A 26,469-nucleotide genomic window follows, 5' to 3' on the forward strand; every position below is an offset into this window, starting at 1 on the left:
ATTTCTATACGTTGTACATCAGATAACAAACTTTGGTTGTAAGTTCAGATAATTATTTAATAAAAGCTAGACATTTTAAATGAGAATAAGAAAGAAAAGTATTTCTTTGTGCCCCCCTTTCCCTGTTAATGCGCTACGTGGCCCCCCTGGCAAAACTTTGCTAGACCCGCCCCTGCACAGTTACCAGCTGTCAGCTACATAAAAAAGGATCCTGGTGTTATTTGTCTCTCAGAAACGGTTCATAACTTCCCTTCAACTCATTCATGCCACCTAAAAGGTAAACCTGTTTCTCCATCACCTGTTCAGCTCTGATGATTCAGTAAGGACATCTCCTGGTTTCATCTTCATGTTTCCCTCTGACCACATATCCAAACCGATATCATGACCAGCAGCTTTTACAGCTGTGTTTGCAGCAAACATCAGCCGATACTAGAAATTAGTATTAAATACATTCTAACAACAGCTGATCAAGCTTAAACGTGCTGTTGTTGTTTAGTGCGGCATCTGCTGGTTTCCTCTTTCTGGCGCAAAGTGGGCGATAAACAAAGGAGAAACGGGACTTGCGTCAGAAATACCGATCAGCTGATCATTGATCAGTTTCAAGATTGAATGAGAGAAGAAGAGGCAGCTGACACCGTAAAAAAGCAGAATAAATCCAGCTTTGTGTCTTTTCCATTCTAGCTGAAGTACGGGACAAACTGTGTTCCTTTTCAGCTCAATACAAAACGCGTGATATTTTCTCTGAATACGGGACGATTCCATTTTTACAGCACGGTTGGCAACTCTACTAACTAACCTTATGAATAAAATAAAGTTCACTATCAGTAAAATCATAGCATTCACCCAGCTGTATAGAAACTCCGTGATGCTAGCTAGTACGCCTTACGAGTTATTGTAACTGATTGTAAAAACTCAGCACAACGAAAATAAACTCCACCTAAACTTGGTTTATATCTGACCCAGATAGACTGCAGGTCATAACTTCTTACCTGAAGTTCAGTTCACCTGACACTCGGACCGGTGGCCGCCTCGGGTCTCTCCTCCTCCTCCTGCCTCACCTTTCCCTCATCCACCTGGCCTCTTGTGGCAGCTCCGCCATAGCCACCACCAAACAACTGAGTTATTTTTACACATCTGCCAGCATCTGGCCAATCCACCATCTTTTATTGTTTATACCGTTACAAAAAAAAAAAAAAAATCATCGGTGGCCAGTCCAGCTATGGTCGTGCCATCAGTTAACCCTTCGCGTGCCAACTGTGGCACGCGTGCCCAGGGTTGCTGACCCCTGATGTATAATGTATAATTGGAGTATATGTATATTTTAAGGATTCCTTAAAACATTTTTTAAAGTTATTTTTTATGCATTTTCATGGTTTACTTTCTTTCATTCGGGACACCTACACTTTTTTTGTTTGTTTTTTTGTTTTAAGCTGATATTTCCATCTGTTAATTTATTTTTGGTGGCATGGCTGTGGGGCTTTCTGGGCCCAGGAAGGCATCTGTCTCCCTGCATGGAAATCTTGTAGTGAGGAGAGCCGCAGCAAGACTGACAACACAGAACAGAACAGGCATCAATGGGAACAGATACAACACTGCCTGAGAATGAAAGGTGGAGCAGGGATGGTAGTAGGTTGCAAAATGGCTTGCACAGCAATTGTGGGTGTTGCCTGGCTTAAGTACCTTAACATTTTCCCCTTAAACGCCTGCTAGGGGTAACTGTTGTTTCTCTTTTCTGAACTGAGCGGTTTCTGTCATATTTCAGGCTTGCTTCCAAAATAAAAGGCCTGTGTGTGCATCAGGAGTTAGTGATTATGATCTCTGCCTATATTATCATGCATGGGCATCCCATTATAGTTCTTATTGGGTATTGGGTTTTTTTTTTTTAAAGACTGATGTTGATCAGTTTTACATGGTCTATTTCTTAAGTGGGTTCTTGGTTCTAGTCTAGTCTTGGCTTCGGTTGTGGTAAATTGTGACCTCCCCTACATCAGCTAGGCTTATTTATTCCTTTTTTTTGTTCAGTGTATAATTTGCAGTACGACACAATGAAGAGCTGTCAGTCTGCTTTGTAGGTTTCTCTAAATACAATACAGATTTTTAAAACCCCTCAGTTTTGATCTGCTTCCTGTCTGGAGTGATACATGATCAGGCTAGTATGAATGGAAATTAATTCAGTGATCTGACTGACCAGCATATAGAAAGTGCATACAAACAGATAGGGCTAGCGTTTGAAGCTGAACGTATTTTCTGATGTATTTCACAGGTTTATCAGTGAATAATTTGCAGCTTCACTGCAGTGTCTCCTAACACAGATAACAGCGTCTAAGTGGTTAAGGATTTTTTTTTCTCTATAGCAGGAAGCTGCTATGTAAATTACCAAGTGTATATTGAGACAATATAAATATTGTCTCACTGAAAGAAAGTTGCTGTGAGACAGATCTTAAGTGTTTTTGACAGTGCTTTTGATGCATTAAAGAACTGTTTGCATTAAGCTGGCAAGCTGCTTCCTCATTTGATAAATGAGCAGAATCTGATTCAGTGGGAAACAAACAAAAAGACAAACTCATTTGCATATAAAATATAATATCTTTTATCTCTTGAAAAGTTCAGTTGCTTATTAAAAAGGCAGCGAGACATCCTGGCAATCATGTCCTTTGTTTTCTATGAAATGAGAGTTCAAACAATAATTGGTATGTATAGTAGGATGATGGCATGTTACTGCATGATTGGTAAGCTCTTCCTCCTGTTTCTCCTTTTGAATTTAATTCTCTATAAAAAAGAAAGTGGGAAAACAAAAACCCAAACATTTTTTTTGTCAGATATATAAGGTGCTAATGGGTATTTATTGAAGCATTCTGTTTTAAAGTTCTTCTACCAGACTTAAAATACTGAACTTTGCTGTGAAACTGGATACACGCAGCTTTTGTGAATGATTGCCCATCGTATTTGCTCAGCAGCGCTGTCTGAAAAAGCCAAAGACATTGCCAAGTTGTTGCATCAGTCCGCGTGAGCTGTCCGTTCTGACTTTTCAAAGAGAAATACTTCAAAACAGCATGAGAGGATGAACCTCTCGTATTCTCTATCCATCTTTCTGTTCCTCCCCTCTTTACACTTTACCAATTGTTGAACTTGAGGTGTAACCCCCACAGAGCAGATAAAGAGAAGAATAAAGCTTGGTAGCTCATTAGTATGTTCTCCGTTTTCTTTAATTGTTTGGCTTTCATTTCTTTTTGAACATCAGTCAAATGCCTAAAAAAAATATTGACTTTTAAAATTGGCCTGTGTTTTAAAGACGCTTGTGCTGCTCAGGTATACATCTATGTGTATAACACGCCTCGCTAAAACATTAAGCATCCTAGCATGCTTTTAGATATTTCATCTGACTCAAGGCAGTTCAGAAGCTCAACAAAGTGACGTTAGTAATGGCTCATTGATTTTTCACTGCAATTAACAAGGAAAGGCAAATCACCGCCCAGTGGCTTCATAAACTCATTAGCATAATAAAAAGAGAGCACTGTAAGTGCATTAAAGAGAGCTTAATATACACCAGGGCACTGTGTAAGAAGAAGCACAGGCCCGCCGCTGCCATATTTAATTCAAAGTTTTTCTGTCGGCTGTGGAGTCATTATGATTAGGCAGCGTGGTAGTTAGCTCTGTCACCTCACAGCGAGATGGGTGTGAACGTTTTGAACAAAGAGGCCTGGTGGGGCCTTGCTGTGTGGCACAAGCATGTTCTCCTTTTGTCTTTGTGGGTTTCTTCCCACAGTTACAAAAGATCTTGATTTGGTTAACTACCAACTCTCTGCATCAGCCCTGGTGTCTTTTCCAAACTGTCTCTGCTCCTGGGCTTTATTTTATATGACTTGCTCATATTGTTTAAATGAGTCTTATCCATGTATGGCCATAGGCCTGTATCTGTTTGCTTAGTAGGTGCTCGAACTTGAATTACAGATGATGTAAAAGAAAACGTGTGGCTACCTTCAGTTAGTTACAGCCTTAGAGGGTGTGGATAGAGGGGATTTTTGTGGCAAGCAGACTGCTGAGTACCATGGTGTCTGATTAGGATAAGACCATGAAAGACCTTCAGATCACAGACTAATGTCCTGATGGAGAAAATTAGCCAGACCAAGAGTCCTTTTATGTGTCTCTCTCATTTAGATAAGATTAAATAGAAGGAACTCATCTGAGTCCCTCCCTGTGATGTGGCAGCATTTGATCTGTTTCACGCACCATTAGTCAGGTGATAGGCAGGGCTACGTTTAGCTTCTGAAGCTGGCCGGTTCGGGTTTCAATGTCTAAATGTAAAATTGTGCTGGTTTTTTTCGGAGGTTTTGAGATCACACACAAGTGGATGTGGCATGTTGTGTATATGTGTGTGTTTAGCTGATAATATTTTGTAGCATTAGTCAGAAATATTGAATTCCAAGCATGCTTTCCTCTTAAGCTGTGGTATTTCTAATTCCTTATTTAGCCACCAGATAGAGCTACCGCTTCGTATATAGCAGCAGTCCAGGTACAGCAATGCTGTGGGACATAAAAGCAGCCAATCTGCATTGGTCAGCAGATCATATAAAACATAATCTGTGTTTCATATAATGTCTTATGTTTAAAGATGTTTCATTGCTAAATTGAAAGGATGGATAATAAATCCTCTGCATTTTCTGAAGTCAGTTGTTGATGTTGATTGAAAAGCCTCACATCTCGTGCTCACAGGCCCCCACTCTCCTTTTGTCGTCCCCCCCCTCTCCCCCCTCCAGGTGGTGTAGGGTTATGGTGGAGAATAGGTGGGGGCAGAGGGATGTTAGTGTCCCAAGGTCAGACTGCTTTAGTGAGGGTGCCCGAAGCCTGAGACCCGGACCCACTGGCTCTGCACCTGGAGGTCAGACTGGTGTATGGATGTCAGGTTTCTTTAATCAGCCAAGCTGCAGCTTCTGAAGGTCTACATGGTTTTCTCATTTTCTTGTGTGTGCGCGTGTGTGTGTGTGTAGCTCTGGCCTGACTTGCCACTGCTTTGATCTCTGGGCCTCAGACTCCAGACACATCTGATTCAATTATCCTCATCCACCTGTTGACTTAGAGGCCCAAAATTGCAAAGCTTGGCCCCCTTATCCATGTTCTGTGTGTGTGTGTGTGTGTGTGTGTGTGTGTGTGTGTGTGTGTGTGTGTGTGTGTGTGTGTGTGTGTGTGTGGACACATGCTTAGAGATGGAAACTCTTTCTTTTGAAGTGTCTTCACATAATTATTCACAGACTAATGAAACAATATTGGAATTTATTGTGAGTGATGTAAAGCATTCATTTCAGTTCATTCTTGACATCCACTGACTAGTTTCTCAGAAGTGATATTAGACTGCGCCATGTTTTTGTGAAATCAACTCTGCATCTACAGAAGCTGTAACATATGAAATAGACTCGAGCGCTACCGGACTTCTTCCAGCTATTAAACACTCCAAAATGAACTATTTTGTAAATGCTACATATAAAGAAATGGGACAATCATTTCTACATCTAATCAGTATGTTGTAACATCACCAGTGTCAATTACAAGTGTGTTATTAGATCAGAATCCTATTTACGCCACTCTCTTTGGTACAACAACTTAATAACATGATAAATACAGTGCGGTGAAGAAGTATTGAGCAGACAAGGAGGAAGATTTCCTCGTCATTTATTAAAGTGGTCTTGGTCTATAGTTCTCCAGGTCTTTTGAAGATTTTTTCAAAGGATTTTTTTAGGACATTGATTGTCCAGTCAAATGTATCTGACCATTTGCAAAGGAATGTTCTTGTTTGTTATGCCACTTAACACTAACCTATAAATCATTCAAGCATAAAAAGGCAACAAACTAATGGTATGCATGAGTGTTGTCTAAATATGAATGGACTAATTTTAAATTGTATTTTTAGCCTCTTTGTTGCTAATAGCCTTTTGTTCCAGTATCTTTAGTTGAATCTAGAGCTGGGCGATATGAGATTTTTTCATATCACGATATGTTTTTTTCATTTCAGGCGATAACGATATCTATCACGATATAAGCCAAATAACTATATTTGTAAGATTTAAATGTGCCGTTGCTCACAAGTAAAATGTGAAATAATCAGCAGCTTGTTTTTATTTAAATATTTATTTCCCATAATAAGTTCAACAGGGTAGATGTACTTAAGGAACATGAGACTTTTTCAGATAAATAAAGGCAAATATTGCAAACTACACAAAAGGCAGCCGCTAAAGCGTTTAAGTTTCAAAATAGAACAAACGAAACAGACTAAATTGTCAATTCCACTTAGAAACAAAATATTAATTCTAAAAATAAATCTTAGTTTGTTTTACAGAAGAACAGACAAAACTGACTAACTTTTGTCAATATCAAATAAACTGAGAACTAAAAGGAAATTCTCAATCTCTCCTTGTTGTATAGCTTAGCTTTTCAAACAGTTTTAACAGTTACTTTAGTCTGACAAAAGCCGAATGACGAATTAGCGCTTCCAGTCAGAGACTGAGGCTACGTCCACACGTACACGGGTATTTTTGAAAACGGAGATTTTCCGTTTTCGTTTTAAAAAATAATCCCGTCCACACATAAAGGCAGAAATGAAGGAAAACGCTGCTATGAACATGCCAAAGCAGCAGGTGGCGCTAGATTCCTAACCGTGCAGAAATATTGGCCAATCAGAAGTCTAGAAGCCTCGGTGGGAAAAAGTAAACAAAGCTGGGGCATAGAAGCAGAACCGAGTCGTATGTGTGGAGGGACAGTAACTGTGTGTATATGTAAGCATTTAAACACTGCAGAGAGTAGAATTAACAGTATTGTAGAAATTCATTTCACCGAAACAATAACGTGGCGCACAGTGTGACGCATGCACCAGTTTATTGTATTTCCAGACTTGCTTTCGGCACAATTTACAGTGCACGCTACTCTGTTTTTTGTCAGACTTGAAATAGCCGAAATACCTTCACACTACGGAACTTCTATGGCTCTTCCGTTCGACAATCTCTCCAGCATTGGAACCATCATCTGTTTTCTCTTCGGTCACGCTCGGTTGATTTTTCTAGTCGGCACACTCATTTCCTCCATTACGCGCTGGCTCCATTACCCGCTGGCTGCTTCCCAAACAAACACACGTGCGGCTTGGCACTTGTGCTGTAACAAGTCACGCCACGTGACGCTGCGGCTGTGATTGGTTCGGCTCTGCGCTACTTAATTTGGATTGGCTGACCTTTTTTTTTTTTTTTTTTTTAAGAGGACAAGAGCGGCAAGGTCTATCGCGATAGCTTAATTTCTCTATCGAGTAAAAGTTATATCGCGATACATATCGTTATCGTTCTATCGCCCAGCTCTAGTTGAATCTACAAAAATGCCATTGATAGACGAGTTCAGTAGGCATGAAATAGTATTTTTACACCAACAAGGTAATTCCCAAAGAAATATTAGCCAAAAATGTCGCATAAATCAGCGAACTATACCTAGATACTCAGGGCCGGCCCGTGGCATAGGCCGTATAGGCAAATGCTAAGGGCGCCGTCCATCAGGGGGCGCCACGCCAGTGCCATAGATGTTGAAAAAAAAAAAAAAGTTGGTACTATTATTTCTAAATACAAAAAATAATCCCACGTTAATTAAAATGCAAAGTAAAGCTTATTTAATAGAAACATTATTTGTTACAACATTACGCTAGAAACATTATTTGTTACAACATTATGCCCCCCCTCCCCGCACGGTGCGCCCCCTCCCTTCCCGTATCATGGTTCCTTTTGGACGTCACCACATCAAAAAATCAACACAAGATGTCAAAAAGGCCAAAACTGTCAGGTGCCCAGGGAAGAAAAAAGAGAGAAGAAGAGGAGGAGAAACGAGAAAAAGACAGAGGTAGGTAACGTTAGCCTACATGAAATTATTTGTCTGAATGTGATAGTAACCTAAATTTTTAGGATTAAGCTAATGTTACATGATTCGCTAATTGCTAATCAATAAATAGCTAGTTAACTGTTTTAACGTCAGTTAATATTGTGGAGGGGGCTAAATTGTTATGGAAAATAATAATGTAACGTTAGGTAATTACAGTACTCCCACCTTTCCTCATTTGTATTCATCTTTTAAGCAGGTGTTTTTTGTTTACATTGTTATTGCCTTCTGGTTAGCTAACGTTTACCCTGCAGGTAATAGTCACTTTTCCACCCCTGTATATATTATAGTTGTAAGCCTAGTTGTTAAAGTGCACATCATTAATGTTAATTAAGCAATATCACATGAGAGGGAATGCTGTTTTTTAATATGAGAACTGCTGTGATTCGGTCAAAGATAATCATAACATAACATTCTCATATGATTTTATACTTTTACTTTGCATTCTGCTATTCAGCATTTCACTGTAATGATGACAATAAATTGAATCTAATCTAATTTGCATAAGAGTTAACATCATACATATATCTCTTTGGTTTTTCATTTATATTATATCATTTCATTTTATTCCTGGAATCATATGTTTTTATTATTAGACTTTAATACTCAGTGGTGTCACATACTCCTCTCTTCAGATGCACTGTTGAAGTTTCTAAATCCCACCCCTGGGCCATCTACCACATCTACCGCTGCTGCCTCCACTTCAGCAGCACAACCCACCAGTGATGCAGCATCAGCAGCACAACCCAGCCATGATGCAGCAGCATCAAGCGGTCTTCCTGTTGCCTTATTTATATTGTATTTTTAATTTATTTTATCCAACTTGTTGACACGTTTTATTGTGTTTATGTATGTAAAATTTATTGTATTTCATATATTCATTTTTTATTTTTTGTATTCATTTATTTATTCATATCTTTTTTTATCTTGTTAATTATTCTGATTGTGAATTTGCTTTCTTTAAGTAAAAAAAAAAAAGGTCAAAGACAAAGCTATTCGGTTTCTTGTGAGTACATACACTACACTGCCGATGTAGGGGGGCGCCACCTAAAATCTTGCCTAGGGCGCCAGATTGGTTAGGGCCGGGCCTGTAGATACTACACAAAGAGTTGATTGACAAGTCCATTATAATAAATGATAGGCAAAGCCACCAAAGATAAATTATAGGATAAGTTCTAATTGTCTAAACTTGTTGCAAAAGTTATGTAAGCGATTCTGTTAGTGATACAGTTGCACTAATTATCAGTTCAATGAGTTTAGGTTCATTTAATGATCTGTTATTGAGACCAAGGTCTCTTTTATGGGATGCATCATAATAAGATGATCACACATTTACCCAGATGACCTTAATTACTCACATTATGACAGGATATGGTAACGTTTTCACAACTTGGCTCGTGACTATAAGGACTCACCGAATGACTGTCAAGACATGCTCCAAGGTGGCAACCCCACTAGGGGTTAGACACCCAAGTTTATCTTTCAGAACTTAAGAAGCCTTTTGGGTTTTGTGAACCTAAAAAGCAGTCCATTTCCCTTCATGTGTCTTAGAGAGATTAGAGATAAAAACTTTATTAATCCCTCAGGTGGGTTCCTCTGGGAAATTCGGTTTCCAAATAGCACAGCACCGACAGAAGTTACAGACTGTGAGCAGAATACAATATATACACATATATAAATACAGAGACATATATAAATAAAGAGTATACAAAATGGATAAATAACATAAATAGGAATAAGAATACAAGGGAATTGCACATTTCAATTATTGAAGTCTATTGCACCGTTGAATATTAGCAAAAAGTATTGCACAGTGAAAAGGCACTACAGCTTAGTTGTCCCCCCCTCCTTTGTCCCCCTGTTTCCCTTCCCTCTCCCCTCCAGAGAGGAGTTAAACAGTTTGATGGCGTGTGGGACAAAGGAGTTTGTTGGTTCTTGTCTTTGGGAGAAGCAACCTGTCACTGAACAGACTCCTCTGGTTGTTTATGGCCATGTGCAGAGGATGCCCAGCATTGTCCATAATGTCCAGCAATTTTTTTTAGTGTCCTTTTCTCTGCCACTGTCACCAGAGTGTCCAGCTTCATGCCGACCACAGAGCTAGCCTTCCTGATCAGTTTTTCCAGCCTGGATGAGTCCTTCTTTGCTGTGCTGCTCCCCCAGCACACCACAGCATAGAAAAGTACTCCAGCAACCACCGACTGATAAAACATCCTCAGGAGCTTCCTGCAGATGTTAAAAGACCTCAGCCTCCTGAGGAAGTACAGTCGGCTTTGGGCTTTTTTATACAGGTGCTCTGTGTTGCATGACCAGTCCAGTTTGTTGTCCACCCACAGCCCGAGGTACTTGTTGACTAGGGCTGTTCGATATAACGATATATATCGGATGACGTAAAAACGTCTATCGTTTCATTTTATGCTATCATTTATTTCGCAAAATAAACTGTTTACGGCAATATTTTTTCATCCTTTTGATGGTCACTGTAGTGGCTATATTAATTTCTTCTTTCTCTCTTTCTCTTATATTTAATATAACCACACTACTGACGGACAAGCGCCTGTTTTTATGCGTTGTCGTTAGCAACAACAATGGTAACACCATCGCGTGTCCGCTTGTTTATGTTCCCCATAAACCTTTCACAATAAAGCTCAAGATCCTGTTGAGACTTTTCAAAATAAACTGAATCACGTGAAAGAGCAGATTATTTACGGATGAGAAGCAAAAAAGAGCCGCCAGGTGCTAAAAAAATAGACCTTAGACTCAAACGTTAGAACAGGCTTTTCCCCGCAGCACGCTGTGTAATAAATACTCACAAAGAAAACGGCGGCCATTACAACTTATGTCTAAAAATCTATAGTTTCATGCATCGGTTAAAACACTGGACTCCAGGTACACGACGCGCAGCTGGAAACACTTCCTGCAAGACGAGCTGCCCGAGATTCACATAATTTACAGAAAATGTTACATTTTTGTGATTTATATCGTTATCGGGACGATAGAATTCTTATATCGGGATATGAGATTTTGGTCATATCGCACAGCCCTATTGTTGACCACCTCCTCTCCCTCTATCTGAACCGGCAGGTCCAGACTATAACAATACACAACCGAGAGCATTAGTTATTGGCAATACATGCCACTTTGATAGTGAACCAGGCATCTTTGTATTTTTTTAAATTTATTTCGATAGTTGAATACTAATTGTTTACTGACATGACATTTAAATGACATGAGAAATGAGGTTTAGAATACCAGGAATGCTAAAAAAAAACAGCAGTGATAGGATGCCCAGAGGCTCCACATTGAGAGTGTGAAACAGTGCCCTCTACAATGAAATGGGATGTCTTTATAAGATGATAGCTGCTTTTCTTTTTTCTTTTATTCTTCACTGTTGTCCTACATCTCCCTGCTTTCTCTAACATCTTCATTTAATTAGCATCAGTGGGCTTTAAGTGCCTTGTGTGCGCCAGTGCTTAATGAGATTGTTAGCTCAGTTATGCAGATGTGTGTGCGTGCGTGTGGGAGAGAGGCAATAGTGAGAATGAGGAGTATGTATGTGTGTGCGTACTTGTTTGCATGTGTGTCAGTGGATATAAGCTTTTTTCCACATCAGGCTGCTTGTTTAAACCATGACGGATGCAATGTGAGGCATCAATTGAGATATGCGATTATAAAGCGATTGTACATGTCATAGACTGGTGCCCGTGGGCTGTGCGTGGAAACAGACTGATGTGTAGCAGAGACATTTATTGTTCAGATGGGATGAAGTGCAGGCCACAAACCATGCAGCCAGTGCCAGATGTTGATCTGTGCAAATGGCAAGGCAGGCTGCCTATGCAAGCACATTCATATGCAAAGAGCGATTTGAGCAGACTCCAGAGATATGCACACACATATTGTAGGTTAACCTTTTACATTTGTGTTTGTCTCTCAATTTTTTCTTCCAGGAGAAGGCCATATGAGGATAGGGCAGCATCACGACCCGTGTCTTCCAGTCCACTGAGACAATCACCCAGACAAGCTACAAGAATGGTTAGTTCATCGCTATTCTTCAGAATTTCTAATCGCACCTCTGGACTTCCCCGGCATGTTTGTGTTACGATTCAGCAATTAGATTTATAGGTCCCTGCGAGGTAGCGTTGATGAGACATGAAATATTAACAGCAACCAGGCTGCTGTTGCCAACACAAACAGCAGACCCAACGTTTTGCTTTCTTCTTTAATGTTGACCAATTTGGGAATTCCTAAACTCATTTCCCCATGAAGTCGGAGGAAAATCCCTGTGCCCGCAAGTTTCTGTTTCGCAAAAATGACGATAATGTCTTCACAGCTGACACACATAATGTGTGCAGCTTAAAACAGCTTTACAACTTCTTCTTTATGATTGTAATATTGTTTTTTTAAAAAGGTGTTCCTTCACCTCTTTATCAGGTTGCAGTTTGTGGTGCTGTCCGCTGTTATTGCATTTGTTATGATCCATGATTGTGAACCATTATTTACATGTTAGAATCCTCCCACTGGGGTATATCCGTGTGCTTTTTTTTTTCTCTCCTCCCTCCAAGGTGTGTGAAAACTAGGGGATGCAAAACACATTGCACTGAGAGACATTGTCAATATTGTGTCCTGTTTATTGATAGTCTTGAGCTACCCTTCATCTCCTTATAAAGTGGGAAATAGGTGCAGTGATTTATTGATGTAGAAAGAATACATGGAATTATATAAGGATATAAACCAAAACACTGCTTGTAAAGGAGGTTTAAAGCCAATACTTGATATGACCACCTTTATTCTTCAACACACCCTGAACTCTCTTAGGAAAGCTTTCTTATAATTTCCTTAAGTAGTGTTCAGGAATAGTTCTCCAGGTTTCTTGAAGGACATTCAAAGCTCCTATTTGGATGTTTGCTCTATTTTCTGTCAAAATCATCCCACACGGTCTGAGCTCTGGTGGAGGCGAATCCATGACTGATAGTGACCTATATATGCTTTCACACACTGACAGTTGTTTGGAACCATTGTCGTACTGAGAAATTAAGCCAATGTCAGTCAGCCTCACAGCAAGAAGGTCCTGAGTTGGATTCCACCAACTGGCTGGGTCTTTTATGTATGGAGTTTGCATTTTCTGCCTATGTTTACGTGGTTTAGTGAGGTTAGGGTCATTCTAAATTGCCCATAGATGTGAATGTGGGTGGGATGGTTGTTTGTTTCTATTTGTTAGCCCTGTGACAGACAGGTGACCTATCCGGGGTGTACCCTGCCCAGGTAGCTGGGATAGGCTCCAGCCTCCCCGCGACCCTGAAAAGGATGAGCAGAAGACAACGGATGGATGGACTGCACACCATGCTGAGATATGCCACATTTTCAGCTAATAGTGTGGGAATCTGCGGGAATCATCTTGTTTGTGCAAAAATACTATTTTATACTTATGTTATCTTTCTATTTTTCATATATTCTAATAAAGAAATAGGAAAAAAATTGTGGTGTTTACATCAGACTGTCAATAAAGAGGCCAAAGTTACAGTTTAAAAATCGGTTCTTTTCATGTCTTCATGTGCAGACATAACACTGGTTCTTCTATTAAGTTAGCTACTTTTTTGGTTAATGATTCATAGGCCAGTTAAGTGGCTTAACAAATAAAAACACTGCTGTGAAAATGGTCAGGTATAACTGGAATGAAAATTAATGAAAAAGAAGCCAATGTCCAAAGAAGAACTTTGAAAGGCCTTTAAAAAGCCTGGAGAACTATTGCTCAAGACCACTAACAAAAATGACATGAAAGTCTGACCTCTAGGTATCAAAATATTTAAAAAATAAGTGGTGCCTCAAGATGTTTGCACAGTACTGTATTTAAAAGTAATGCTTTGAATTTATGGTGCAATTCTGAGAATGTAGCACGCTGTTTTGAACAGCCGGTGGCCTGCATACCCAGCATTCCTAGATATCGAAATGTTTGTTTGAGGGCGAGGCTCTGGAACCTTAATGCCTTTTTAATCAGAAAGGGCATTTAATCCCAAGCTATTCCATTCTGCGATTTCTTTGCATCGGTGCAGTTCTGCTGAGGTACACCCAAGGTCCACACTCCACGAGATCTTAATCAAATTCAACAACATATCTCCTTTCCCTATCACTCTCTCAACTTTATTAGATATTTCCCCCATTTCAACCTTGCTGCCCAACCTCGACTAGAGTAAACTGATCTTGTATCAACAAAAGCCCCTGCAAGCATTCAACTTATCCTGCATAAAATAAATCCGGCGCCCCGTCGTAAAACAAAAGGCTGGAGAAAAACAAGAATGACAGGCAGCCGAGCTGCACATATGCCCCTCTTGCGGAATTTACTGTGTGACGGAAATGATGTGGAACTGCCAAACATCTGGAGCGCTGTATGTGAGAGGGAGGAGAGCGAGGGAGCAAAGGGTGGAGAAATGGAGATAACAAGGGAGTAGAGGGTTGTTAGTTAAACACATGTGGGTGCACTGTGTATCTGTAAGCTTTTAAAGAGCCCTTTTGTTGTTGCCAAGAGAGAAATTACATTGTGTCAGCAGGCAGTGATAACCTCCATCACCGCCTGTTCCTCTGGCCAAACTGCCAATCAGAGCGCTGTCAGAAAACATATCAACCATCTTAACTTCCATTTTATTCCTGCTGTTGATACCCTTCTTTTTTATCCCACCCTTGTCCCCCCCCCTCCTCAGGTGGATGGGGAGCCAAACCATATATCTCCCGATGACAGTGACCTGGAGGCTCGTCTCAACAGCTGGAACCTGGGGGTGAGTCCAGGGGCATGCCATGAGCTTCTTTGTTACATGCAGCTGTCAAACGTGCTGTTGCTCGCCACAGTGACAGCAGTGAGTCTGAGCACCTAAGTACATCCGCATCAGTAGTGCAGTGACGCAGAGTTAACAGCACCGTTCGAACAAAGGGTTGAGAGGCCTTTCACCTGTGTTCTCTTGAAAACACTTCCTTTAGGCAGTTTGGCGCTATTGTAGGATGTCAGGGTAGGACGGGGAGCGAGAGAAAGGTTGTGTAAACTGAGAAATTGAAGATGTGTGAATCATTCTTATCTTCTCTATCTGAGTGCATCAGGCCTGGGCTTGATATGCCCCCTGCCCTCATATGTTGCTATCTCCTCACCTGCATGACCCTTCGACTGTCTTTTTTTTCTTCTTCTTCTTCTGTTTTTTTGTTTTGTTTTCTTTAACATGCTTGTTACCTTTGACTTTCTCCTTTCTCCACTAATATTTTGGCAAAATCTCCCCTTTCTGTTTTCCGACTTTTTGCACGTTTCTCCAATCCATTGTCCTCTCTGTCTGTCTGTGACTACCTCCCCTTTATTCTCCCTCTCTCTTTCGGTACAGGGGTAATCTGAGGCATCCATCAGCCGACGTGAAGCCGCGCACCGCGCTGCTCTGCTTTCCTCTGTGTTGAAACGCTGATAAGAGGCATTGCTTGGCAACCCTCCCCCTAGCCTGCATCTTTCAAATCAACAGATGTTCCTTCACACACAAATACACACAGGCCTGCTCAAGTTTATAGAAGTTTTTATAGATGCGCTGCCTCAAAGTGCCCGACGCCTATGAAATTTCTGCACAGCTGAGCATCATTTTATCTGGAACATCTTTAGCATCTCTTTAGATGTTCTGAAGCAGTCCATATCGATTTGTTGTTCATTTCACCCTGATGTAATAAAGTGAGTGCAGTCAGCATTGGTAACGTGGTAACCGGACAGTGTATAACAAATTGCTTCAGACTTGGAAAGCTCGACACAAAACCTGAGTCAGCTGGACCTCCATCTGTTTTTAACTTTCATGTGGTTTGTGTGTTAGAGCAGCTAGTTTTATGTAAAATGGGAGTTTTGCTACCTTAGAGATGGGTGCAATATGCACAGGACTACCTGTAGGCAGAAGTTTTTTAAACTTGTGTCACATGTAATACAGTTGTTCAGTTGTTGCTCCTACCATTGGCTGTCTGTGGTTAAAAGGGCTGTGCCGACGACTTGCTCAACACCAATCCAAAACTAGGAAGCTATCAATCATGGCCTCTCTTTTGGCTGGAGAGCCATCCCTTGCGATTTGGAGTGTTGTTCCTCTTGTGCGTCCATCCATCCATCCACGTCAGGATTCAATGACACAGGACGCCGTGCCAGCTGCGAGGCTGGACAAACATATGCTTAGAGGAGTGTGTGTGTGTGGGCAGGCATGCAGGGCAAGAGTATGTGCACAGGCATACATGTGCACGGAGTCTAAGTTTAGCATTGCACCATGCCAGCATTACACCACAGCATTTAGTCTGCATGTCTTCCTCGCCCTGTGGGCCGTGCTCAATCAAATGTGATGACTGGCTGTCTGTAGATATAAAAAGAAAATCCCATTCTTGTTTTCAGTCTGGGCACTAGTTTAGAAGACTATCGATTGATTCATCACTTGGCGAATGTGAATTTGTTTTCTGGCCTTCACCAGACTTAAGTAGCAATTCATCACACATCATTGCACCCACCACCGCAGCGCTGGTTATTTTATTTTTTTATTTTTTTTATAGCGCTGGTTATGTCGAGCGGTCTAACTCGGATGTTTCCTTTTGTTGAGGACTTGCAGTGAAATGTATGACCTGTTTTTACCTGCGTGTAGACTTAGCAGGGAGCCACAGTTACTCACCCTAAAGCAAAGATTTTGTCTTTATCCTCATACTGTAACTCTAAACGTTTGAGGCCCAAACTCTGAGGTTTTTTCAGGTCCTGTTTTTTCCCATTCATTCTGGATTAGCTTTGCGTGGGCCGTGCCACCTTACGGCATTAAATCCCCCCCACCCCCACCCCCCCACCCTTTTTTTTTTACATCGAATGAGTCCCACACTTCCCTCCTCTTCCTTCTCTTCCTCCTTGTTCTCCTCCTTCATTGCTATGTTGAAGAGATTAGCAACAGAACTGTTTACTGGGCGTCATTGCTGTCATCTCTAGAGTCGGCTCTGCTGCTTTGAAAAGCCGTGATCTTGCTGCTAGTTGGCAGCCCCTACAGACAGCCCCAGTGCATCAGAGCGAAACGCTGTATGATAGTGCGAGTTCACAAGAAAGTAATGGGGTCATAAACAAATGTCAAATAGTGCAAGCAAAAACAGCAGGCTGTCAAGCAGCAGATATTTTTGCAGTTTGTGTCACAGTTAGTGAGGTGTATTGATGTAACACCGCAGAGAGACATGGACCGTGACCCGCTTACTTTCAGGTGGTTTAGTGGCTCGCTCTTTTTCAGTCTACTGTGTTTCATATTGTAATCAAAGAATACGCTGTGTCAGTGTTTTGGCAGGGATGTGTACACATTTGTCTCAGCGTGACAGTAAATGGACCAGGGATAGCTTAGAGATTAGCGGTCCTGAGTGTTGACAAAAGGGACAGCTGAAAGAGGCCAAGAGCGGAAACAGAGCTCGCCACACACACAAAGCCTTGAAGTGTCCCGACGCATTCTGCCTTTCTAAACAGACACAAGTTGACGGAAGAGGCTTCAGCCATAGCACTGGGCTTTTGATGTGCTCCCCACATTGTTTATGGCAGACTTAGGGTGGAGGTAGTGGTAAGGCTTTGTTAAGAGAGGAAGGAGCCAAAGAGAGGTCTAAAATTTTTCTGTTTACTCTTTCAGATTGAGAAGCCAAGGTATTTGCGAGAGGAGCCCGTTCCCTTGTCACCAGTAAGTTGTCAGGGGGTCTCTTGTACTTTATTTATTGTTACGTGAAGAAAATTGTCTTTGATTTCCTGAGTCTTCTCATTCCCACATCTCTCTTTACTATATCTCCTTAGATTTTCAAGTCAAGCTTTGGGGGGAAGAGTAACTTGGCCAGTGATCAGGGTGCACAACTGTTACAGAGCAAAGAGGTATGAACCAGAATGAGAGACATTTGCCACTAACTGAGAATATACATACTTTATGCAGTCACTGGCCACTTGGTTTGGTCCATCAGTTCAATCAGTTTAGGGATGGAAACATGGTCAAGATGACCTGCTAATGTTCAAACCGAGCATCAGAATGGGAAAGAAAGGTAATTTCAGTGAATGCGTCATGGTTGTTAGTGGCAGATGGGCTGGTGTGAGTATTTCAGAAACTGCTGATCTACTGGGATTTTTCCCAAACAACGGTCTCTAGGGTTTAAGAGACAGTAAATCAAATAACCACTCGTTACAACCAGGGAAGGAGACATTCAAAGGGACGGGACAGAATCTGCTGTAAACAGCATGTAAGCATGACTCCATCCTGCCTTGTATCGACAATTCAGGCTGGTGGTGTTGTATTGATAAGGGGGATATTTTCTTGGCACACTTTGAGCTCCTTAGTACCAAGTTAGTATTGTTAAACACTACAGCCTACCTGATTATTATTGCTACCCATGTCCATCCTTTTATGACCACAGTGTGCCCCTCTTCTGTCATATCCTAAAGCTCAAATCATTTCAAATTTGGTTTCTTGAACATAACAGTGAGTTCACTGTACTCAAATGACCTCCACAATAACCAGATCTCTATCCAACACAGCACCTTTGGGATGTGGTGGAACGGGAAATTCACATCATGGATGTGCAGCCAACAAATCTGTCATGACAATAAGGACCAAAATCTCTGAGGAATGTTTCCAGCAGATATTTTAATTCTAAGCCATTAAGCCAAGCTGGTACTTGCAACGTGCACCTAATGAAGTGGCCAGTGAGTGTACATATACATTAAGTAGCCACAACAATGGCGAATGGTGAATGGCCTGTATTTGTATAGCGCTTTTCTAGTCCCTAAGGACCCCAAAGCGCTTTACACGTTCAGTCATCCACCCATTCACACACACATTCACTCACTGGTGATGGCAAGCTACATTGTAGCCACAGCCACCCTGGGGCGCACTGACTTGTAAAACTAATGGCTGACAGCTTTCATATAATGTATGTTATTATTGTTGAACTTTTCAGCAAACTATTTCACCAGCTAGTGAGCGAGTTAACATGAAGCCACCGCTTGACACAGACATTGCTTACAGCATAGAATTTAACACAGTCAGAGACACTCTGCTGGACAAGCTCTCTTGTTGCTTTATGGCATTAAACGCCCCCACAGCCACGTGCGCGCGCACACACACACACACACACACACACACACACACACACACACACACACACACACACACACACACACATACTGTTTGTACTGTTGAAATAGCCAAGGCCTCTTAAAAAGACAAATATAATGCAAGTTCCCAGTGATGACACTTTTTTCCCTTATGTGGATTTAAGCTGAAAATCCTATTCTGAAAACATGCTTTGAAGTCCCGTGTGCTCCTCCCAAACTTCCCCGAACCCCCACACATTCCTCCCACCATCCACCTTTTAATGCACTGTTAAATATAAAACTGAGCATGACTTGTCTGTAATAGCTATGGCTTTTCATACCTGCAGCCAGTCAGTAAGCACTGGCTGGAAAAACATACAGGACATTTTGGACAAGAATGGTCTGGTTTGTTGGTCTCTCATGACAAGGATCTGTTTGTGATCGGTGGATGTAAATCTTCTTTTACCAGTCAGGCAATGTTTCTGTGCACTGACTGAATGAGGCAACTCCATTATGAAAACATTAAAGCCACGTCCTATGCTGTTTGATCCCACCTCAGACTAGCTCACTGGCTCCATACAGCCGTGTGTGGTGGGAATATAAATTTACCTCAGCAGAACATATTTAATGCAGTGAGTTACCGTTTTATTAGATACACCTGTGTGATCTAGTGCAGTGCGACATAATTGTCCGTCAATAAATTGTGTAGTGTAATGTTTATGACATTCAGTGTTTTTGATGTTTGTGAAAGTGGTATTTGAGCATATGCTTAGTGTTTTTGGTGCGCACAGTATATTACGAGTCTGACACTGGTGTGAGCTGTGAGATTTAGTTCATATGTGAACGGCCTTGAATATGAGCATGGATTTTTAGGAAGAAAGCCATGGCAAACGGCGCCGGCCGTTTACCGAGGTCACATGCTAGCAATGTGGGAAATACTAAAAGTCCAGGAAATCCATTGCACTTAGTCTCAACTTGTATTGAGACTATGGTTTTCTAAGAAAAGTGCATCTAGATTGTTAAATATAAGCGTATGTGATTTAGACTTACTACATTACGGATGGACAACAAATGCATTTGGTACCAACAATTTGTAATTTGTTGCACTCATACGTGTCCTTCTCTGGATACTTTGATATTTGTAGAGGAATTTCTGTTTTAGATCTGTGGGGTTCTGGCTGGAATCTGATTGTAAACAAAGTGCAAAGTTTTGTGTATGTAGACAATAAAAGATTTGCAATTTTCACCAATGTAGCACAGTTAACCGCCACATTATCACAGTTACACGTGTCATTTCCAACTTGGCCCCATCGGGTCGCAAACTGATAGCAGACTGAATCTGTCTTATTGCTGTTGTATCGCTGTCTTGATGCACCAAAGTAACTCAGAAGACAGCAGCTGTAACTGTGAGTTGTTAGCGGACCCGGTCCGAGTCCATTTCATCCGTTTCAAAGGCGCACAGTCGCAGTCGTTTATGATCGTGTTGCAGAATCTAGCCACTATTTGGCCTAGTGTGACCGTAGCATAAAGTACCACATAGGTGAATTTCAAAGTCAGTCAGTTACCCGATGATGGGAGTGCTGTTTGTACTATTTATTTAAAAAATGGAACATACCATGAGCAGTTCCTTATTCAGGCACAGTATTAAGCTGCAGCTTGTGTTTTGGACCAGTCTGTGGCCACTGTAGTGAGGTATTTAAAATGCTGAAAAAAACACAGACTTACAGCAAAAGGTAAGAGTCAAACATGAGCTGTTACATTGAATCTACAGACTGCGAGGTTTGTACGGGTAAAGCACCTTCTTCGTAGTCAACCCATGTTGCCCTTTGACTTTGCCGGCATGCAGAAACTTTTCTCGTAATCTCTGCTATTCCGTGGCTGTCTGGGTTAGGTCTGGGAAATCACAGTGACATCACTTCCCCGTAATCCCTAAAGCATAGTTGGAAATTTACCCAGGTTTAAAGTGTTATACACGCCACATGCCATTAAGCTGGTGGCAGCTTAACGAACATCTCAGCTTTCACACCAAGCTCATCCTCCTGCTAATCTACTGACTGCATTACTAAAAATGCAGACTGTTTTTTTTTCCCTTGTGGAACAATGAGTGGCAGCTGAGAAACTTCCCTGCAAGCTGCCATTGCTTTAAGTAACTTAGCTTATACATATGTGCACACTTACAGGGGAAAATGTGGAAAATGTCCTGCTAAAGTCCTGCTAATCCTACAGCGCGCTCTAGCAGTGCTTAGCATTAAGAGGGCTGGGCCTTTATTTGGAAATTCAATTAAATGTCGACTGATGAGTCAGGTTACGCTATACATAGGCCTAAGTCTTGTAATTATGGAACATACTGACAGACTGACTAAAATACCCAGACTTTCTTCTGCAGTTTGTGCGTTCATGCTGTCTACAAACTACCCCCCCCCCCCCCCCCCTTGGTACCTGACCTGAGGGATTGGCAGTGTGTTAGTGTCAAGCAGTACCATTCTAATGGTCACAGTTCCCTGAATGAAGATCAGTACGCTTCGGATTCTGATGCCATAATGATGCAGTCTCTCTATTCTAAGACCCTTAGGATGGAGCTTGAGCTCACAGCCTGTGACTTAGAGGGCCATAGCCTGCCTTATCTGATCGCTTTTCAAAGCTAAAAAAAAAAAAAGAGTAACCTATTGAGTCTTAGTATTTTTTAAAGGGACTAGTTCAGTATGGCGCTTCAGGCTGGAAGATATAAAGGATCTGCAGTGTTCCAAGATGATGAAGTTACTGCTCAGCTTTTGAGTTTGCGTATTTGATGTTTTCATGTTAGAAATTTTTAAGTAGTGTGTTTACTTACTCTGTATTCAGAGCTGCGGTTTATTTATTTATTTATTTCCTCACATGTCAGAGTCGAATTTTAGCCAAAGTTTTTATCCGGCCTGTACAATCTGGACAGACTACAGTAAATTAACTTCTTGTCAGACTGTGGAAATGGCATCTAGCTGCTCCTGAGCAGATAGTGCAGCGCTGTATACCGACTATCCTAGAGCATCTGTGTTTACTGAGGATGAAAGACGCACCGGGACATTGTACATCTCAAGTGCGATGAAGGAAATGCACAAATGCAACCTTGCTTTGTGGAGCCTAAACAGTTAGCAGCCGATTTGTGAACACGTCCCCCCCCGAGGGAAAAGGCCCTGACCCCGCGATGGTTTCGAGAGCAGAAAAAGCAACCTCCTTCCCTTTCTCGTACCCATCCTCGCTTTCGTTCCTCCGTCTCTCTCTCTCTTTCTCTAGCCTCTCATCCTTTCAAGAGCGAAGTGTCAAAAAACATGGCATCTTACAGCGCTCGCTACAACTCTGAAGAAGAGAAAAGGGAAAAAGCTGTACCACCCAGTTGGGCTGATTGAAGCTGTCTCAAAAGCCTTAGGTGTACGACATCCCTCCTCCTCCTTCCTTCACCGACGCCTTTTATAAACAAGTTTCAGACACCCCTGATCTAGTTTGGCAAACTTTCTCCAAAGAGCATTTGAACAGAGGATGAGAAAGTGACACCCCCACACGTTCTTTTTTTGGGGAGTAGAGGGGACGGGGGGAGGGCAGAATCAGGTCTCTACTAACTCCTTTGCTTTTCAATCACTGCTACCTCTCTCCCCATCTCTCCCTCTGTCTTTTCTTACCCCCTCCTTTTCTTTTGCCTTTTCCTTTCTTCTCTGACACGTCTCCTGTGGTCCCCTCAATTGCACAAGAAATGGCAGTAAATCAAGGAAAAAAGAAGCAGAATACTTAACAGAGCTTTGTCAAGGATACAGTGTCTAAGTGTAGCTGAAATACAATAATGAGGAGAATCGTCTAGAAGGCAATTCAAGTATTTTAGTTGGAATTTTATTTTTAACACGGCTCACAATGTAAAGTGAATTGCCGACATGTATTTATAATTTTTTATATGTTTAGTATGTTGTTGGTGTTTTTATTGTATTGTATGTGTACACTTAAACACCTGTGTAGTTAAATCATGTCTGTACTCAGACATCACAGTTACTTCCCTTTGATTCTCTCTAAGAGAGAAGGTCTAATGTGGTTTGAGTGTGCCAAGTAATGTTGTGGGAATTTTCTGCTTAATAGTTTTTGATGACTAGAACAAACATGATCTAGCCCTGGGACGTTATAACTGCTGACATAGTCATACACACAGCCACACTTTCAAAGGAGGAACACTGTCACCCTGCTTTAGGGTTGATTAAGACACCAGAACAGACAGTGACTAAACATGAGTAGGGACATCAAAGGAAATGGTCAGTCATCCTTGTGTCAAAGACTTTCTTTGTGCCTCCGTGTGTTGTTGGCACTTAACGGCAATCTAACTAGGAAAATGTGAGAAATACTTTTTCCAAAGGTGGAATAAAAATAGCATTATTATTCCATGACATGTGACAGATTGACATCAGCCTTTGCAAGGTCACCCTGTCTCCAGAAAGAGAGACAAATCTGTATGGTTGTTGCACCAGGAAGGTTGTAAAATCTGCCAAATCAAACATGCAAAGTTACCTGCTGTAGCGACCCCTTGTAAATAAGGGAGTAGCCAAAAGTAGCTAATTATAGAAAATTCTGGTTTGTTTGAGTAATGAATTCATTACTTATCCAGCCAGTTTATGTTTACACATGTTTAATTTTAACGCTCACACAAAGAGGTTTGATATGTTTTATTGGTTTTGTGGGTTTATTCTTATTGGCAGTCTCCAAGCTGGTACTGGTGAAGGCCTGGGAACAGAAATCTTTATTCGCAGAAAACATTACTTTAGCATTAAACTGATGTGTATTCTAATGGGTAGGAGGACCCGTTTACATGGGTCAGGCATAACATTATGACATATGGCAGGTGACTTATTATCTCTTAATCATGGCACATGCTAGTGAGATGTATTAGGGAGGAAGTGAGCATTTTGTCCGCAAAGTTGATGCTGAAATTGGGAAAAATAGGCAAGTGTAAAGATTTGAGCAAGTTGGAAACAGCCAAATTAAATGGCTGAATAAACTGGGTCAGAGCATCTCCAAAACTGCAGCTTATATTTGGTGTTCCTGGTCTGCAGTGGTCAGTATCTATTAAAAGTGGTCCAACAGTGGTGAACCAGCGACGGGGTCATGGGCAGCCAAGGCTCACTGAAGCATGTGATGAACGAGGGCTTTTGTGGAGCAGGGAAATTATTTTACTGCTATTGTTAAATAATCATCATTATTACCATTGCATTAATAATATAATCTGCAGTATGATCATTGCTTTAACAATGTAACAGATAGCTTTAAGATGGCCTTAAGATGTTTATGATGATGTTAACTTTGTATTTCAGGTGCAGTTATGGCTATTTTGTACACATTGCATATCTGTGCTTATTTGAGTTGATGTTCAGGTTCTTTAAAGGTCTTAAGCTTCACTGACGTGACTGTTCAGGTGATACATGCTGAGGGAAAACTAGAACATAGAAGGAATTGCAATACATGCTTACAAAACACTTATATCAGGTCATTTTATATTAAGGTTTTAGTAGAGGTTCTTGGTTAAAACATTTATTTAGTAGAAGACATACACATAGTCTCAGTGAGCCTCTGGTCTAGTGAAAGGTCAGAAGTGCAACAGGTGAAGAGGTGACACAGAGAGCATGTGAGGTCGTGACACACACACATGAGTTAGATTTATTTAGAGGAGAGAGAGATTAGTCATGTCTGGATTGGAACTGCGAAAGTGTCTCGGTAAAAGAGGAACCGTCCTTGTCGTCTCGGCAAGAAAGAGGAACAAGACAAGAACTGAAAGGTAGACAGGAAGTGCCAGCCATGAAGATAGAAGACGATGTTCTTTTTAAACTGTGTTAAAAGTCGTTGTGGTTTTGATTTGACGTATGTGTATATATCCTGTCTGTGACGCATGAAGGGGCGTCAGTAAATCAAGCCCTGACGGTATAAAATCTGTGTATGCTTTGAGGAAGTCGAAGATTAATTCCTGTCTGTGTACAGATTATTCTTCCCACACGTGTGTATTCATTAAAATCATTGTTTGACCAAGACCTTCTGGACCAAGGGTGGTTTGTACTCTCCCTCCTCAATTTTGAACCTTAACACTTTCCTGCGCAGTGCAGTCGAACAGACGAGCTATTATAGCTCAAATTCCTGAAAAGGTTAATGCTGGTTATGATGGAAATGTGTTAGTTTGTTGTGTGTGGGGCTGCATAGCTGCTAACCCCACAGTATCCAAATTGGACAGAGCAACGGAAGAAGGTGGCCTGGTCTGATCAATGACATTTCCTTTTATATCACATGGATGGACCAGGTGTGTCACTTACCTGGGTAATGTTCTGATATCCATGTGAATGGGAGGTGTTGGTGGATGTAAGGTAAATTTTAATAGATTGTTAACACAGGCCCAATCCACATCCTTATAAAGTCTTCAGCAAATGAATTCAAAGCTTTTTGAGCTATACTGTTTACAGACAGAATGACACGCACACGAACGCTACCAAAAACATAACCTCCATCTCTGAGGTAATTATTAGTGAGTGTTTTCATAAAAGCGATGATCACTGTTACTAGTGGCAGCTAAATAGTGGTAGGATACAGTGTGTTTTGGACCACAGATGCACAGGTCAAAAGCTGTAAGTACAAATTCCTTAATACTGTAAGGCTTAGAGTATTATCTGCTCATACTTTCACATCTTATTGGTAAGACTAGGCTATGGATCAAAAAGTGTCCTCTTCTTCTTTTTTTCTGTTTTCTTTTCTTAGCTTTGAAAGTGTGTAAAAAGCACATTTATATCTTTATAAAGCTGAGACAGCTTTATAAATCAATAAATTCTTAGCTTAAGTTTAAGCCACTAAATATTTAGAAACCACGTTTTGTCAAAAAGCTGTCATTTTGTAGCTTTGTCTCTCTCCTTCAGATGTAGTTGTGTGATGATTAATGGCTCTTTGAAGATGAAAAACACAGATTTTTTTTTCTTTTTCTTCTTTTTTGTTTGAGTCAATTACAGAAAGTGACGAATCATTAGGGTTTTGTTTTACAGTGTGTGAACGTCCTCTAGCTCCAGGAGATTTGTTCCAACATGCTCGTGACAACGTTGAACTTTTGATCCTTTGAAAACAGTGTTTGAATGAAAGCAGCCTTTCCCTGCATGATTAACTTAACTACACACAAACAGGTTTTTACTTTGTTTATTGTAAACAAACGTGTACACAGAGTAGAGCAGGGTGATATGACCTAAAATATTTATCACGATATACATTTGAAAATTGGCGATAACGATATAACTGACGATATAATTGACACTAGACAAAATACTTCACAACTCCACAACTTTATTAGTGCAAAAAACCCCATCAATGTATTTTCACTTAAACAAGCAGCTGTTTTTTATGTGCATTAAAGTTATATAAAAACGTAACAGTGCAAATTCCTTGCTGACAGTTTAACCAAAAGGCATTTCCAGTGGAAATTGGCCGACATATCCTCAGCATAACCATGTATAATATCCACA

At 41.0% G+C, this 26,469-nt stretch overlaps 1 protein-coding gene across 9 annotated transcripts in view; it reads left to right on the forward strand.

Moving 5' to 3' along the window:
- cep112 (centrosomal protein 112) overlaps nucleotides 1–26,469 on the forward strand; it is a 130,338-nt gene that overhangs the window by 2,627 nt on the left and 101,242 nt on the right. For 7 of the 9 annotated variants that reach the window (XM_026165044.2, XM_026165045.2, XM_080300897.1 and 4 more), the window contains exons 5-8: nucleotides 11,847–11,931; nucleotides 14,595–14,669; nucleotides 17,529–17,576; nucleotides 17,687–17,761. In XM_026165044.2, coding sequence (XP_026020829.1) covers nucleotides 11,847–11,931; nucleotides 14,595–14,669; nucleotides 17,529–17,576; nucleotides 17,687–17,761 — 283 coding nt within the window. The remainder of the gene's footprint in view (nucleotides 1–11,846; nucleotides 11,932–14,594; nucleotides 14,670–17,528; nucleotides 17,577–17,686; nucleotides 17,762–26,469) is intronic. The other 2 variants (XM_026165048.2, XM_080300899.1) reach the window with 1 other exon arrangement.

Source organism: Astatotilapia calliptera, chromosome 4 (genome assembly GCF_964374335.1).
Source record: "Astatotilapia calliptera chromosome 4, fAstCal68.1, whole genome shotgun sequence".
Classification (NCBI taxonomy): Eukaryota; Metazoa; Chordata; class Actinopteri; order Cichliformes; family Cichlidae; genus Astatotilapia; species Astatotilapia calliptera.